Source organism: Oncorhynchus kisutch, linkage group LG8 (assembly GCF_002021735.2).
Source record: "Oncorhynchus kisutch isolate 150728-3 linkage group LG8, Okis_V2, whole genome shotgun sequence".
Lineage (NCBI taxonomy): Eukaryota > Metazoa > Chordata > Actinopteri > Salmoniformes > Salmonidae > Oncorhynchus > Oncorhynchus kisutch.
In genome coordinates, this window is record NC_034181.2 from 68904834 (window position 1) to 68923175 (window position 18342).

General features: G+C 47.5%; 1 protein-coding gene across 1 annotated transcript in view; it reads right to left on the bottom strand.

Moving 5' to 3' along the window:
• Positions 1-1093: 1093 nt before the first annotated feature.
• Positions 1094-18342, bottom strand: part of gse1b (Gse1 coiled-coil protein b) — a 416891-nt gene continuing 399642 nt past the window's right edge. Inside the window, exons 7-17 of the mRNA XM_031831040.1 lie at positions 17980-18159; positions 16834-17201; positions 16319-16649; positions 12640-13268; positions 10525-10637; positions 10179-10446; positions 8933-9046; positions 8325-8687; positions 5890-6252; positions 4927-5030; positions 1094-3669 (exon numbers count right to left, since the gene is read on the bottom strand). Coding sequence (XP_031686900.1) covers positions 3529-3669; positions 4927-5030; positions 5890-6252; positions 8325-8687; positions 8933-9046; positions 10179-10446; positions 10525-10637; positions 12640-13268; positions 16319-16649; positions 16834-17201; positions 17980-18159 — 2974 coding nt within the window. The 3' untranslated portion in view covers positions 1094-3528. The remainder of the gene's footprint in view (positions 3670-4926; positions 5031-5889; positions 6253-8324; positions 8688-8932; positions 9047-10178; positions 10447-10524; positions 10638-12639; positions 13269-16318; positions 16650-16833; positions 17202-17979; positions 18160-18342) is intronic.

The window sequence follows — 18342 nt, forward strand, 5'->3', positions numbered from 1 at the left end:
TAGTGACACACAGTATGAACCCATTAGGATTGAGGAATATAATAAGTTAGCCAGGACACTAGGGTTACATCACTTACTGTTACAATAAGTACCATGGGATCTTTAATGACCACAGTCAGGACATCCGTTTAACGTCCCATCTGAAAGGCTGCACCTTACGTAGGGCAATGTCCCTGTCAGTGCTCCTGGGCATTGGGAACGCCTTAGACCAGAGGGAAGAGTGCCCCCTACTGGTCCTCCAACACAACACTTCCAGCCTACTGTGTACATATTTGTTGTGTCCAATTCAATCCCTAGCGCTAAAGATATAGTGCGATTTAAAGGTCATTTCTGATTGAGTGGATATATTTAGAGTTTACCGTTAATCTCCGCAAACATGGGAACATTGTTTTTCATTGAAATCACTGTGTTTTCCATTTGAACATGCACATACTGTAGGGTAGATAGGGTTTGATGGACGAGTAGAGAAACTTCACAGTCTGACAGTCTGACTGTGACTGCATGACTGCCCTTCAGGCTGTGATTCAAATGAACTTAATCACTGAATACTTTGTTGTGAACCTTTTAGTTTTAATCATAATTAATATTAACAAAGAGTTATTGATATAATACAGTGACATGTAGCATGAATGGAAAACACCTTTTAGTTTGCAATAATCATAATGCCAGGCCAGAACTAACCATTTTATAAAAGGGTATAAAGCTATGCTATTTAATGGTAAGATTTGTCCTTCCCGAGTCCTATACTAACAGTTGTCATTTTATAACTATGCCATGCATATTCTAACCATCATTATAACTATCACATATTATGTCCAGTAATCACAGATAATTAACTTTTGACATAAGAGTGGTTTGATGATTTCACTAAATGTTTTCTGTCAGTTTTTGCCTGCCTCATAATAAACAGATGGTAAACCCAATGTAGTAGAAACACTTCATTGATAACCCCCATCTCTATCAGACATGTGTGACTTCAATGCAGTCTCACTGTTAAACACACATCAGAGTTAGAATTTTACTCAGATACTGAAAAAGGATGCAGTGAACCTGCAGGAAGAAATGGTACCAAGAGAAGACTTGACTATTCAAGTACATTTTTCAAATATTTTATTTTATTTTTTTGTCTGAAATTACAGCAATATATTCATAAATACCTAATTACTACATTCAACAAATAATATATTACATTACAATTAATTCAAACAAGTACATTTTAAAATCAGAGTTTCACAGCATCTAGAGTCTAGACATCCTCCATAGAGTCAGGGGCCTATTGCGTGTGCGTGCGTAGTAGAGTAAGGAGGCTCTGGGGAAGGGCCTAACGTCCTCCCGCTAACTCATTGGCTGCTTAACTCAGTGGTAGCGCTTGCTGTCTGATTGACAAGTGGTGCTCCTATCGTAGCTCTGCTCTGGTCTGTAAACATGGTTCCGCCTCCCTAACTGGGTGTTCCTCTGAGAGCTCACCAGGAGTGGAACAAAGAGGGATGTAGGGACCAGACCTGCAGCCACCCTCCCCTCCCTGTCATCTCACATCCACAGCATCAGACTGGAGTTCAAACAGAACCCCTTTAGGACTACATACTCAAAGCCTTGTCAAGTCTGACTGAGCACTACAATACCCACACTGCATTGCGATCTATGCTGTCGGAGGTCCTCCTGCAAGGCTAAAAGGCCAGACACTCCCACAGAAGGAAGGTAGGGGAATAGAGAGACTGGGGAACAGGGGTACTGAGGCACAGGAGACAGCTATGGCCAGCAGCGAGGTGGACACTGATGCAGGCTTGAAAACACACACTATAGATGTACAGTGCAGTGCAGGGCAATGATTCATATACTTGGCAGAAGAGAACCTTTAATAGACTTTGGATTTGAGGGCCCTCAAGTGAAAAACAATTGTCCATTAACCAATTGTTGGCAAGGGCTTTGACATTATGATAAGTGGGATAAATGTAGTAATATAATATGTTTAGTGGGTTGGCCATTTCAATTCAGGGAGTTAGTTTAATTATTCTATTTGGAGGTTTAAAAGTCTCATGATATTTTGTGTGAGGGAGGGCTACTTTTGGCACTATTTCCTTTTATGGCAAACACAAAGGAGAATAAACTTGACGTGGTATTGTCTGCATTGTTCCCTCCTCTCTGTGGGTTTAGTGATATGAATGTCTCATCATAATGGGTGTTGTGCCCCTTGTGCTTAATGATAAGGTCCAGAGAGATGGGTCTAGTTATCAGTTAACAGTTCTACTAAGCGCCCATCCCTGGACTAGAGCTGAAGGGGGGAAAAAGGAGAGAGAGAAATAAAGGATGACATTGTAACTGTAGCTGTCACTCACTCTTTCCCATGGGTAACTACTCACACAGGGAGAGTGGTAAAACACGCTATTCCTGACAGGAGGGGTTCTGTGTGGGCCTGGTGTTCTGACGGAGTGCATGGATCTGGGAGGCCTGTGGGGCCTGGAGTTAGGTCTTACCCCCATCTCAGTGAGCCTTACGGGGCCTGGAGGCCAGGGGAGGGAGGGCTGTGGCTGGAGCTCAGGCTGCTGCTACGGCAGCACACATTGCTGGGTCAAAGGGGAAGAGGAGAAGAGGAGCATGTTCTCTCTCTCCATTTCTCCTTCAATCTACACCTCTGAACAGGGCAGTCCTGACCAGCAGCAGAACAAACACTAAAAGCAAAGCTTTCTGTTTCACCCAAAAAAGCATGAACATATAAAAATGGCAGGCTTATTTTCTTCTTCTTAAAAGAACAATGATTAAAGTAATAAAAACATACAAAATTATTTTTAGTCTTAATATTATTTACAATACAAGGCTGAAGCACCTTTAAATTCTTATTCTCATCTCGAAATAAAACATTTCCTTTATCCATTACAAAATGTGCATTTTGTAAGTTCTTCCCTAATTTGAACAGTTCTTTGTCGTAACACAGTACCACCAGGTAGTTCTTCAGGTCTTTCTCTTTAAGTGCATTTCAAGTTTGAAAGCTGGCCTGACCTGCCACCAGGAGAGATGCTGGGAGGTTCAGTCCTGTCCGGTTGGCCAGAGGTAGGGGCATTGGATTGGTGGTAGATGGCGCTCTGTCACGTGACCACACCCATTCCAGGGCTGAGCTGCTCTCCGATTGCAGGATTGTCTGTGTGGGCGTGGCTGTGAGGGGAGCCCAGGATGGGGCTGGGACTGCAATGTAAGAGAGTAACTGGTGCCTGCTGAAGAGAATGGTGTGAGTGTGTTCCTCTGTATGTTTGTGTGTGTGTTGATCATGCCATCCTAGAGCTTTGCCCTGTGTGTGACGTGCCTGTTGCTCCCTCTGACCCCAGGGTTATCACAGACCACAGGCTGGTGGCACCGTCCCTGGCAGGCTGGCAGCAGCCCCATCCATCTATCAATGAATCCATGAATTCATCCCTCTCTCCTGTGGAGCTGTCACCTGGGAGAGTAACCCTTGTAGTGCCCTCCCCTGGCCCAGTGGGGCTGTCACCTGGGGGGGTAACCCTTGTAGTGCCCTCCCCTGGCCCAGTGGAGCTGTCACCTGGGGGGGTAACCCTTGTAGTGCCCTCCCCTGGCCCAGTGGGGCTGCGGCAGCGTCAGACACTTCCTGAAGTGCTCCAACTCGGCCTGTAACTTCTCCCTCTCCACCGCCAGCTTCTGTCTCTGAGACATCAACTCCTTTAAACAGAGGAGAAGGGAGAGAGAGAGAGAGAGAGAGAGAGACAGAGAGAGAGAGAGAGAGAGACAGAGAGAGAGAGACAGAGAGAGAGAGAGAGAGAGACAGAGAGAGAGAGAGAAGAGAGAGAGAGAGACAGAGAGAGAGAGAGAGAGAGAGAGAGAGAGAGAGACAGAGAGAGAGAGAGAGAGAGAGAGAGAGAAGAGAGAGAGAGAGAGAGAGAGACGAGAGAGAGAGAGGAGAGAGAGAGAGAGAGAGAGAGAGGAACAGAGAGAGAGAGGAGAAGAGAAGCGGACGAGAGAGAGACAGAGGAGAGAGAGAGACAGAGCGAGAGAGAGAGAGAGAGAGAGAGAGAGAGAGAGAGAGAGAGATAGAGGAGAGAAGAGAGAGACGAGAGAGAGAAGAGAGAGAAGAGAAGAGAGAGAGAGAGAGAGGAGAGAGAGGAAGAGAGAGAGAGAGAGAGAGAAGAAGAGACAGAGAGAGAGGAGAGAGAAGAGACAGAAAGAGACAGAGAGAGAGAAGAGAGAGAGAGAGAGAGAGAGAAGAGACAGAGAGAACAGAGAGAGAGAGAGAGAGAGAGAGAGAAGAAGAGAGAGAGAGAAGAGAACAAGAGAAGAGAGAGAGAGAGGAGAGAGAGGAGAAGAAGAGAGAGAGAGAGAGACAGAGGAGAGAGAGAGAGAGAGAGAGAGAGAGAGAGAGAGAGAGAAGAGAGAGAGACGATGAGAGAGAGAGAGCAGAGAGACAAGAGAGAGGAGAGAGAGAAGAGAGAGGAAGAGAGCGAGACAGAGAGAGACAGAGAGAAGGAGAGAGACGAGACAGAGAGAGAGAGAGAGGAGGGAGAGAGGACAGAGAGAGACAGACGAGAGAGACGATGAGAGACAGAGAGAGAGAGAGAGAGAGACAAGAGAGAGAGAGAGAGAGAGAGACAGAGAGAGAGAGAGAGAGAGACAGAGAGAGAGAGAGAGAGAGAGAGAGAGAGAGAGAGAGGAGAGAGAGAGAGAGAGAGAGAGAGAGAGGGGGGAGTAGAGTCAATAAAACCATATTAACAAAAATGTAACACCATAAAGAGAAAGTAACAAAACACAGCACCAGGATACACACTCACCCACACATTTGCTTAGAATTATGTGGCATTATTTAATATTATTTTACAGTATGAAGAATACAATTGAACATAGCTGATTAAAATAGACATTATATTTCCTCCAAACGATTTGCAGGAAGCTCAGTGATGATAGATGTAGCAGACAGGGTCTTACCCCCATGCTGTGGGAGAGCTGCTCTGCTGTCAGGCTCAGGTTGTAGTGCTGGTTCTCCAGTCTCCGACACTGGCTCTGCAGCACCTGGCGCTCCACACCTTGCTCTGAAGGAGGGAGGGAGGACCGAAGGCAGGGGAAGAAAAGGGGGGGGGGGGGTGGAGAAGGAGGAGAAGGAGAGGAGGGAGGCAGAGGAGGAGAGGGAGAGGAAGGAGAAGAGAATAACAGTGAGCCTGAGGGATGTGACCTGGGGTCTCATTAGCATCCACGCTAACACTCCCTGCCTGTCTGTCTCCCCATGTACCAATAACCAGAGAGCAGGACACAGCTAGAGCTACAGCAGACCATACTGCCACAGGCAAGCAGCATACAGCACACAACTCACTACACAAGACTCATTACAGATAGTGTGTGTATGTATGTTTGACTGTTTACATCCTATTTGTTGGACCAACAGAGAGTAGTAGAAAAAGATAAATACCACCCTCTAGTGTTGGGAATACGCTACAACTACTCATAACCAAAGAGTCAGAAATGTCCATTGGTCTCTAGATTTCAACCATACATGAACGATTCCAAAATCAAGGACATTAGTCATTAAAGGTCCAATGCAGCCAATTAAGTACCTTATTGTGATTGCTTTCAATTAAAATGGTCAAAAAATAAAAAGCTTCTTAGGAAATAGCAATTTCTCAAGAAATAATTTTTACTAGGAGTGTCTGTGAGTGGTCTAAGTGGGAAGGGGAAAACTGAAAACTAGCTGTTATTGGCAGAGAGGTTTGAAACTCTCTTTCTTATTGGTCTATTAACTAATTCACTGACAACACTTCACCCCACTAAAACAGCCCCAAATAAATAATAGTTACAATAATAATAATATTATATATACTTTTTAAATTACAGGCTGAAATGACGTTTTGACTGCACTGGGCCTTTAAATAAACAGACAAGTGACTGACTGCTTACCTTCAATGTATTCCTGATAGGCTTCAAAGATCGCTTCAATCCCCTGCCACCTGGGTACTGGGGCCTCCTCTTCCTCCTCTTCCTCCTCTTCTTCTGAGTCCTCTGGTGCAGACTGCTCCTCCCTCGCTCCTGGGGGCTCTCGGTGGGGGTGCGGGGGGCAGTGCTGCCCATTGGGCTGGGGGAGCGGGTGCGCGTGTGAGTGCGGGTGTTGGATGGAGTGTGGGTGCGGGTGTTGGATGGAGTGTGTGTGAGGGTGTGTGTGTGGCGGGGGCGGCCGACTGGGGGCGCTCTGCAGCTCTGGAATGTTGTAGTGCACTGAGGAGTCCTGGAGGTGAGAGGGCGCTGAGATCACTGTGGCTCCACCTAGAGAGAAAGGGATATTTATATTTATTTAACCATTATTTAACTTGGCAAGTCAGTTAAGATCAAATTCTTCTTTACAATGATGGCCTACCCCGGCCAAACCCAGACAACGCTGGGCCAATTGTGCGCCGCCCGATACGACTCCCAATCACAGCCATATGTGATACAGCATGGATTCAAACCAGGGACTGTAGTCATGCCTCTTGCACTGAGATACAATGTCTTAGACCGCTGCGCTGCTCGGGAGCCCAAGATATTACATTAACACATCATTAATACTTGGGTTGTTCCACAAATAGAGAACATTTTGCACCCTTTTGATATTTAAAGGAGAAATTGTGCACTAATACTGAATTGTATAAGCCTGTTATACTCAATGAAGTTCCCTTTAATATTGACCACATGGGAAATTCTATAAATCAGATTTTTCTGATGCCAAACTTCAGAACATGTCCTTTGCATGTTTTTAAAGGTCCAATGCAGCAGTTTTTATCTACATTTCAAATATTTTCTGGGTAAAAATGAAGGATCATACTGTGATTGTTTTCAATTAAAATGGTCAAAAATAAACCAAACTAGCCTTTTAGCAAAGAGCAATTTCTCAAGCAAGAATTTCGCTAGGACTGTCTGGGAGTGGTCTAAGTAGGGAGGGGAAAACTAAAAACGAGTAGTTATTCTCTTTCTTGTTGGTTTATTAACAAATGTACCGCCTGGTGATGTCACCAGGCAGGCCAAAACTCCATCCCACCGAACAGTCTTACACTACTGTATTGGGTCTTTAACCCAAAGTTCTTCAAGTTTATTACCATCATTGTTAGCCCTAGTTATGTTATTGTTTGACAAAATCATTTCTGAAGATTAATATTGATTTAATTTAGTGAACTTTTGTTTTAATATGGTGAAACTATTCCTTTGAATATATGTTTTTCAAAATAAACATTGAACAAATAATAGTCAAATCATGGTGTAAAAGCAGGTGAGTTGGGTCTATGCTTTTTGGCTGGAAAACCATGCGAGTCAAGCAAAACTAGTCAACACTGTTACCCATTGATAGATAGGCTAGAAATATTTTACAATATCTTTTTTGGGGGGAAACTTGCATTCAATTGCCCATCCCTGTTGCACAGAACAAGCTTCCATTCCCTCTGTCACGAGGGGATTTATGGCTGATGTAAGATGAAAACCTCAACCCATTTACAGTCAACCCTGTTACTTTAATGGCAATACATTGGCACCTACAATAGTATTTTTGATTTATTTAACCCCTTAAGATGGGAAAACTCTATGACAGAACGTTAAAATCAGGTAAAATACTGCACAACCTTAATAGTCAGGGTTAGGATCTATTTTGGTTTCAACTGGCAAGTTTCTTCACTGACATTTTCAAGCTCTCCCTGACCGAGTCTGTAATACCAAACATGTTTCAAGCAGACCATCATAGTCTCTGTACCCAAGAACACTAAGGTAACCTGCCTAAATAACTACCGACCCGTAGGACTCACATCTGTAGCCATGAAGTACTTGAAAGGCTGGTCATGGCTCACATCAACACCATTATCCCAGAAACCCTAGACCCACTCCAATTTGCATACCGCCCCAACAGATCCACAGATGATGCAATCTCTATTGCACTCCACACTGCCCTTTCCCACCTGGACAAAAGGAACACCTACGTGAGAATGCTATTCATTGACTACAGATTAGCGTTCAACACCATAGTACCCTCAAAGCCCATCACTAAGCTAAGGACCCTGGGACCAAACAGGGGAGGGTAGGCAACAACACATCTGCCACACTGATCCTCAACACGGGGGCCCCTCAAGGGTGTATGCTTAGTCTCCTCCTGTATTCCCTGTTCAGGCCTTTTCTTAACTCTTATTTTTCTTAAAACTGCATTTTTGGTTGAGGGCTTGAAAGTATGCATTTCACAGTAAGGTAAGGTTGTATTCGGCGCATGTGACAAATACAATTTGATTTGATCTGGAGATTCACAGTATAAGCTGATCCTAGATCTGTGCCTGAGGGTAACTTCCACCTGGAGTATGAAGGAGAGCTGCTGCGGTATAACCTGCCTTTGTGCTTCTGCAGGGCCTTCTGTGTGGACTGGAGGACAGACTCGTGGAACTGCTGGGAAAACTCTTCAGCAGTAAAGCTCTCCCAGGGCTTGGTCTGGCCGTTCAGGCTGGGGGGAGCATCTTTAGGCTGCAAGGAGGGCCGCAGGCTATTCAGCAGGCTGGACGACGAGCTCCTCTTGGAGGGGGGGCCTTCAGGGAGCCCACGGGTCTTTTCCAGGTAGGGGAGTGGAGGAGGGGGGTCCTTTGGTCTCAGTGCGTCAGAGGAGGAGGGGGGTTTAGGCTGCCCCAGGAGTCCGCTGCGGGAGGAGGGACTGACACTGAGTGGCTCATCTGATTCGCTGGAAAGCGCTGAGGCAGGATCTGTCGGGACAGGCGTATGTTACAGGCAATGAATTGAGACGCATTGAGACACATTCCCACCCAGATTCATATAAATATACGGTATCAAGACATCAGCAGGCAATCAGTCATTTGAACCCCAACCCATAACATTACTGCTGTAACATTACTACAGAGATGTCTCTCACACACCTGGCTGCTAACAGCAGGCAAGGAATGAGGAAAGGTGTGTGTTTGTTTGTGTTTGTGCGTGCGTGCGCGCTTACCTGAGTTCTGTGCTGGGGGGGTCTTACATAGGGGGTGAGGGGCATGTCTGATGGTATCCAAGGTTACGCTCTTCTGTTTAATGGCCTGAAGCAACTCTACCACTGTCTCATTATCTGGCAGAGAGAGAAATATATATATATATATATATATAGAGAGGGAGAGAAAGCAAGCGAGAGAGAGAGAGAGAGAGAGAGGGAGATGGTAAGAGGGGGAGGGAGAGAGAGAGAGAGAGAGAGAGAGGGAGGGAGAGAGAGAGAGAGGGAGAGTGAGAGAGGGTGAGAGAGAGAGAGAGAGAGAGAGAGAGAGAGGGAGAGTGAGAGTGAGAGAGGGTGAGAGAGAGAGAGAGAGAGAGAGAGAGAGAGAGAGAGAGAGAGAGGGGGAGAGGGTAAGAGGGGGAGGGAGAGAGAGAGAGAGAGAGAGAGAGGGTGAGAGAGGGTATGAGAGAGAGAGAGAGAGAGGGTGAGAGAGAGAGAGGGAGAGAGAGAGAGGGAGAGAAAGAGAGAGAGAGAATTAACATCTCATCCATTGTCTCTGTAATCCCTGCTGCACCTCTGCTGTGTGTGTGTGTGTGTGTGTGTGTGTGTGTGTGTGTGTGTGTGTGTGTGTGTGTGTGTGTGTGTGTGTGTGTGTGTGTGTGTGTGTGTGTGAGAGTGTGTGGGAGGCTGCACACTGCCATCTGCAGGCAGCATGTGGTAAATCCACAGGATTAGCGTGGGATCACCATAAACCTGCCGCTGCCACTCCACGCCTCGCCACAGCAGTGTGTGTATATCTGTTTCTCCTCACAGAAAGTCCAGCTGTCACACTGAAGAGGGAGGCAGAGTAATGTGTAATGCATGCTAGCAGCAGTGTGTTTAATATATAACGCATCATTAAGCAATAAGGCACAAGGGTTGTGGTATATGGCCAATATACCAAGGCTAAGAGCTGTTCTTAGGCACAACACATCTAAACTAGTTACCAACGTAATTAGAACAGTCAAAACAAATGGTCTTACCCGTGGTATACGGTTTGATATACAACGGCTTTCAGCCAATCAAGAATCAGGGCTCGAACCAACCAGTTTATAATGTACAATACAGATAGTGAAATGTCAGGTGTCTGTCACACTGTGTACATGTCTCCAGAGCACAGTGGACATGATAACCATGTTCATGACAGCTTTAGGGGGTTAGTTGCTCTGTGCAGTGTGGTTGGATGGTGAGTAGGGGTTAGGGTGTAGTGTTTAGGATGTAGGGTACATACCTCTCCTCTGCTGTACAGAGACGTGGGACAGGCTGAACATGGTGAGGAAGCGTTTCTTGTCTTCCAGTTCGGGGGCTCTGTCCATCTCCTCTGGGGTGAAGTGGGTGCTGAGGGGGGCCGGGGGAGGAGGGGTGCGTTTGGACAGAACAGCCGGGGGCGAGGGGCTGCGCTCCCTCAGCATCCTCCTCCTCTTCCTCCTCTTCTGCTGCACCAGGTGGTCACGTCGTGACACCGTGGTCAGACCAAACACACACAGGAAGTCCACTTTCTACAGGGGGAGAGGAACGTATTATAAAGCCAGGAGATAACAGTGTGTATAGAGTGTGTGTGCAGGATAAAACCGTACCTCTGTAGAGTCGTCCAGTTTGAGAGGGGGCTGCCCTGCTACCCTCCTGAGGTGGGCCCTGACCTCCTCCTCATCACTCTCATCATACGAGTCATCCAGCTCATAGTAGTAACCTGGAATGTCCAGAGACAGTTAGTACTGACTTACATACAACTAACAACTTCAGTACATACTACCACTACACAACCACAACCTACAACTTCAGTACATACTACCACTACACAACCACAACCTACAACTTCAGTACATACTACCACTACACAACCACAACCTACAACTTCAGTACATACTACCACTACACAACCACAACCTACAACTTCAGTACATACTACCACTACACAACCACAACCTACAACTTCAGTACATACTACCACTACACAACCACAACCTACAACTTCAGTACATACTACCACCACACAACCACAACCTACAACTTCAGGACATACTACCACCACACAACCACAACCTACAACTTCAGTACATACTAGCACTACACAACCACAACCTACAACTTCAGGACATACTACCACTACACAACCACAACCTACAACTTCAGCACATACTACCACTACACAACCACAACCTACAACTTCAGTACATACTACCACTACACAACCACAACCTACAACTTCAGTACATACTACCACCACACAACCACAACCTACAACTTCAGTACATACTACCACTACACAACCACAACCTACAACTTCAGAACATACTACCACCACACAACCACAACCTACAACTTCAGTACATACTACCACCACACAACCACAACCTACAACTTCAGTACATACTACCACTACACAACCACAACCTACAACTTCAGTACATACTACCACTACACAACCACAACCTACAACTTCAGGACATACTACCACCACACAACCACAACCTACAACTTCACTACATACTACCACTACACAACCACAACCTACAACTTCAGGACATACTACCACCACACAAACACAACCTACAACTTCACTACATACTACCACTACACAACCACAACCTACAACTTCAGTACATACTACCACTACACAACCACAACCTACAACTTCAGTACATACTACCACTACACAACCACAACCTACAACTTCAGTACATACTACCACTACACAACCACAACCTACAACTTCAGTACATACTACCACTACACAACCACAACCTACAACTTCAGTACATACTACCACTACACAACCACAACCTACAACTTCACTACATACTACCACTACACAACCACAACCTACAACTTCAGTACATACTACCACTACACAACCACAACCTACAACTTCAGTACATACTACCACTACACAACCACAACCTACAACTTCAGTACATACTACCACTACACAACCACAACCAACAACTTCAGGACATACTACCACCACACAAACACAACCTACAACTTCACTACATACTACCACTACACAACCACAACCTACAACTTCACTACATACTACCACTACACAACCACAACCTACAACTTCAGTACATACTACCACTACACAACCACAACCTACAACTTCAGTACATACTACCACCACACAAACACAACCTACAACTTCACTACATACTACCACTACACAACCACAACCTACAACTTCAGTACATACTACCACTACACAACCACAACCTACAACTTCAGTACATACTACCACTACACAACCACAACCTACAACTTCAGTACATACTACCACTACACAACCACAACCTACAACTTCAGTACATAGTACCACTACACAACCACAACTAACAACTTCAGGACATACTACCACCACACAAACACAACTCACAACTTCAGTACATACTACCACTACACAACCACAACCTACAACTTCAGTACATAGTACCACTACACAACCACAACTAACAACTTCAGGACATACTACCACCACACAAACACAACTCACAACTTCAGTACATACTACCACCACACAAATACAATGTTCTGACACTGACACCACAAAAACAGAATCTCTACACAAGTTAGACTTTTTAGCTTGGAATGCATTTTCAACATAATACAAACACGAAACATCGAAACAAAATCAACTAAACTCTAAAAACACAAGCGTGAAACAATGGGTTTAACAGCAGTAGGGTATATCTCACCTTTTTCCCTGGCCTCTCTCCTCCTCCTCTCCTCCAGGTCCAGTTTACTGACAGGCCTACGGTGCTGCTGGAGAAACTCATCATATATTAGGCCAGACTCAGGCCCCATTCCCTGGCCCAGACTGTGTCCCTGGGCCTGGCTTTGTCTCCCCATCCCTGAGGGACCCTGGAGGCTCTTCAGGGCCCCGCTGCTCTTCATCCCTCCCCCCAGCTCTCCGTACTGGCTGGGCAGGGACAGCGAGGCCCTCTGCTGGCTGAAGAAGGTCTGGGTTGATTTCTCCAGCTCTGCCAGGAAGGTGCTGGGCTCAGGCAGCCCCGGGGGGCCTCGGAGTGGGGGGTGGTACTTCTCCAGGCCCCCGTCCCGGTCCCTGCCCCTCCGGAGCCCATCCTCCAGTTTGGGAGGCAAGCGGCTGAGGTCGTAGTGGCCCAAGCCCGGAGGGTCGTGGTGGGTGGTGCGTCGTGAGTCCGAGGCGGTATCGATGAGGGAGGCGGGGTTCCACAGGGTGGTGGGGGGAGGGTGGTGGGGGTGGTCGCGCGACTGGAGGGGTTTGGGAGAGATGAGGGGGGGAGGGGCGCCCAGGTGGGGGTGGAGGTCACGGCCACCCGGTTCATGATGATTTGGTATGGATCTGTGTCAGAGAGAGTGAGAGAGAGAGAGACTGTAATGAGCACTGTGTTGTGTTACTCACAACGAGCCATGATGCACAGTCTTCTGTAATTCATACACCTCAACTCCACAGATGCACCTTCTCCCAAATACACACACATATAGGTAGGCATCTCCCTCCCTCTTCTCTCTCTTTCCCTCTCTGTGATGGTCTTATCAGGTCCAGGCAGAGTAGCCCAGAGCGTAGTGGAAAGGAAAGGAGGATGTGGTCAGATTACACAGGCCCCTGCTCTCCACCTTTACAGCGCTCCACCTCTACAGCGCTCCATCTCTACAGCGCTCCACCTCTACAAACCTCTACAGCGCTCCACCTCTACAGCGCTCCACCTCTACAGCGCTCCACCTCTACAGCTCTCCACCTCTACAGCGCTCCACCTCTACAGCTCTCCACCTCTACAGCTCTCCACCTCTACAGCTCTCCACCTCTACAGCTCTCCACAGCTCTCCACCTCTACAGCTCTCCACCTCTACAGCTCTCCACCTCTACAGCTCTCCACCTCTACAGCTCTCCACCTCTACAGCTCTCCACCCAGCCTGGGTTGCTTTGATCTTTTCAACACACAGGATTCACACAGAGCAGTACTGACAGACGGACAAACATGACAGGGTGAAACAGACACAGATTCAACTGACAGACAGACAGACAGAGTCAGGATGAGGGAGAAAAAAAGACAACAGACAGAAATTGGCAGATGGATGGACACAGACGGAGGGACAGAAATGTCCAGAACCTCCCAATACCAAACCTGGCACTTTACCTCCTAATCTGACTCTACATGCCTCCAGCGATATGGACTCTCTCTGTGTGTGGGTGTGTGTATCTGCAATCTGCAGGCCCTGGGTTGTAAAGAACCCAGCACACCGTATCAAGGTGATTATATAGCAGGATTATAGATAGGAACAGTGTGTCTACCAGACCTGTATTAACCCCACCCATGAAACCTGACCTACCTACTAAAACACATGGCAGGGCCAGAAACGCACACACACACACACACACACACACACACACAAAACACACACACACACACACACACACACACACACACACGGCAGGGCCAGCAACGCACACACACACAACACATGGCAGGACCAGCAACGCACACACACAAAACACATGGCAGGACCAGCAACGCACACACACAAAACACATGGCAGGACCAGCAACACACACACACAAAACACATGGCAGGACCAGCAACACACACACACAAAACACATGGCAGGACCAGCAACGCACACACACAAAACACATGGCAGGACCAGCAACACACACACACAAAACACATGGCAGGGCCAGCAACGCACACACACAAAACACATGGCAGGACCAGCAACGCACACACACAAAACACATGGCAGGACCAGCAACACACACACACAAAACACATGGCAGGACCAGCAACGCACACACACAAAACACATGGCAGGACCAGCAACACACACACACACAAAACACATGGCAGGACCAGCAACACACACACACACACACAACACATGGCAGGACCAGCAACACACACACACAAAATACATGGCAGGACCAGCAACGCACACACACAAAACACATGGCAGGGCCAGCAACACACACACACACACACAAAACACATGGCAGGGCCAGCAACGCACACACACACAACACATGGCAGGACCAGCAACGCACACACACAAAACACATGGCAGGACCAGCAACACACACACACAAAACACATGGCAGGACCAGCAACACACACACACAAAACACATGGCAGGACCAGCAACACACACACACACAACACATGGCAGGACCAGCAACGCACACACACAAAACACATGGCAGGACCAGCAACGCACACACACAAAACACATGGCAGGACCAGCAACGCACACACACAAAACACATGGCAGGACCAGCAACACACACACACAAAACACATGGCAGGACCAGCAACGCACACACACACAAAACACATGGCAGGACCAGCAACACACACACACACAACACATGGCAGGACCAGCAACGCACACACACAAAACACTTGGCAGGACCAGCAACACACACACACAAAACACATGGCAGGACCAGCAACACACACACACAAAATACATGGCAGGACCAGCAACGCACACACACAAAACACATGGCAGGGCCAGCAACACACACACACACACACAAAACACATGGCAGGGCCAGCAACGCACACACACACACACACAAAACACATGGCAGGGCCAGCAACACACACACCACACACACGCACACACACACACACACACACACACACACACACACACACACACACACACACACACACACACACACACACACACACACACACAGAGGGAGAACAGGGTTTAAGCTGTACAAGGTGGAGAGGATTAGCCCAGAATTAGCCTTTGTATATTTTAGCTGCCCCCCTCACTGCCTGAATGATAATCTAAATCTCCTCCTGATGAGCCAACAACCATCAGGCATTAGGACCCCAATTCTCCTACTAACTGAAACCCATCAATGACATTCCTACCCCAGAAGCCTTAGAGCCTACCGTGTGTGTGTGTGTGTGTGTGACGGGGCTGTCAGGTGTTAGGGTATAGGAATAGGGGATGATGTGATTCATGTGACTGCCTTTATCTTCCTCTACATCCTCTTGCCTAAGAGACTTGTGACGACTGCCATACTGCAGCGTGGCACTGCACCGTACGCAGCTAGAAACTGTCCCCATCAGAAAGGCAGTGACAAGATACAGAGAGAGACTCAGATTCTACCATATCTCACAGCTCCTGCAAACTGCACTAGTGAAGTGAGTAGAAGGACTACATCTGGAGAATCCAAATCCCTCTCTACTAGAATATAGAGTGTATTTGTGTGTGTGTTTATATGTGTGTGTGTCTAACCTGTGTGTGTGTGTGTGTGTGTGTGTGTGTATGTGTGTGTGTGTGTGTATGAGTGTGTGTGTATGTGTGTATATGTATGTGTGTATGTGTGTATATGTATGTGTGTATGTGTGTATATGTATATGTGTGTGTGTGTCTAACCTGTGTGTGTCTGAGCGTAGCTCTCCTCCCTCCCCAGGTCTTCCCAAGTCCAGGTGTTGCTCTAGGACCTGCTGTCTGAACTCTGACACCTGGTACTGACGATCCTCCTTCTCCTGGCGAAGCATCCGTTGCCGCGCCAACCAGCGCTCTTCCTCATTGGTCCGCTGGAGCATCATGGCGGCAGTGAGCCCCACCCCCACACCGCCGGGCCCCAGGTAGAGGCCATGGGCGGAGACCAGGCCGGGAACGCCGTGATGTGATTGGCTCAGGGAGGAGTGGAGGCCTGGTGGCATTGGCTTAGGAGCTTGGAGGACGGGCTCTTTGGTTTTGTCTGAGAAGAGGGGGAAAATGTGGTTTTATCCTGATTATTGAAGACCCATATCAGTGTGATGTGAACTGTTTTTATTGAGGTGACACAGGTCATGGAAATATTTTCAGTGGTACAATATAAAGTTAGGCAGGACTGTGCTTGAGAGGTTTGAAGGACGGTGGGATGGGGTGGTGTTGTGTCGTACCTGGCCGGTTGGGGGTGAGTCTCTCAGGCTTGGTTCTGTCCTCCTGTCCTCTCATGGCATGGAGCTCAGCCAGGTAGTGACTCTCCATCGCCTTGGACTGTAGCTCCTTCTCTCTCATCACTCTCTCCTTCTGCCTCTCCTTCTGCCTCTCCATCTCCCTCTCTCTCTCTCGCTCCTTCTCTCTCTCCCGCTCCCTCTCCCTCTCCCGCTCTCTCTCCCGCTCCAGCTCCTTCTCTCTTTCTCGCTCCCTCTCTCTTTCTCTCTCCCGCTCCTTCTCTCGCTCCGCCTCACGCTCCCTCTCTTTCTCGCGCTCTCGTTCACGCTCACGCTCCCTCTCTCGCTGCCGGAGCTCATCTTCCATCTGGAGCCTGTAGAAGAGAGACATAAGGGAAGAGAGAAGGAAAGAGAGACATTCGGGAAGAGAGAAGGAGAGAGAGACATTAGGGAAGAGAGAAGGAGAGAGAGACATTAGGGAAGAGAGAAGGAGAGAGAGACATTAGGGAAGAGAGAAGGAGAGAGAGACATTAGGGAAGAGAGAAGGAGAGAGAGACATTAGGGAAGAGAGAAGGAGAGAGAGACATTAAGGAAGAGAGAAGGAGAGAGAGACATAAGGGAAGAGAGAAGGAGAGAGAGACATAAGGGAAGAGAGAAGGAGAGAGAGAGACATAAGGGAAGAGAGAAGGAGAGAGAGACATTAGGGAAGAGAGAAGGAGAGAGAGACATAAGGGAAGAGAGAAGGAGAGAGAGACATAAGGGAAGAGAGAAGGAGAGAGAGACATTAGGGAAGAGAGAAGGAGAGAGAGACATAAGGGAAGAGAGAAGGAATTAGATGTAAAGAGAGAGAAGAACGACAGAGCATTATTATAGCTGACCATTACAACACTCAGAAAGACATTGAAAGACTTATTTAAAAAATCTGACAATTTCCCCTTAGGTGTGTGTGTACACTATATGTGTATGTATGTGTGTGTATGTATGTGTGTGTACACTATATGTGTATGTATGTGTGTGTACACTATATGTGTATGTATGTGTGTGTACACTATATGTGTATGTATGTGTGTGTACAACATATGTGTATGTATGTGTGTGTACACTATATGTGTGTGTATGTGTGTGTATGTATGAGAGTGTAGAAGACAGTACCTTTCAGACAGTCTCTCAGACTGCAGAGCGGACAGTGAGGCGTGTGTGAGGTCCCCAGGGTAGCGGACCCCCTGCAGGTGCATGTGGACAGCAGAGGGGTGCAGGGGGGGCAGGCCTCCCCCTCCTTGGAGATGGTAGAACGGTGACCTCAGAGCTGATAGACAGAATGGATCATCCATCCTGAGAGAGAGAGAGAGAGAGACAGAGTGATGGAGAGGAGGGAATTGAAAGGAAAGATAGAGAGGGAGAGAGACAGAGCGATGGAGAGGAGGGAGTTGAAAGGAAAGATAGAGAGGGAGAGAGACAGAGTGATGGAGAGGAGGGAGTTGAAAGGAAAGATAGAGAGGGAGAGAGACAGAGTGA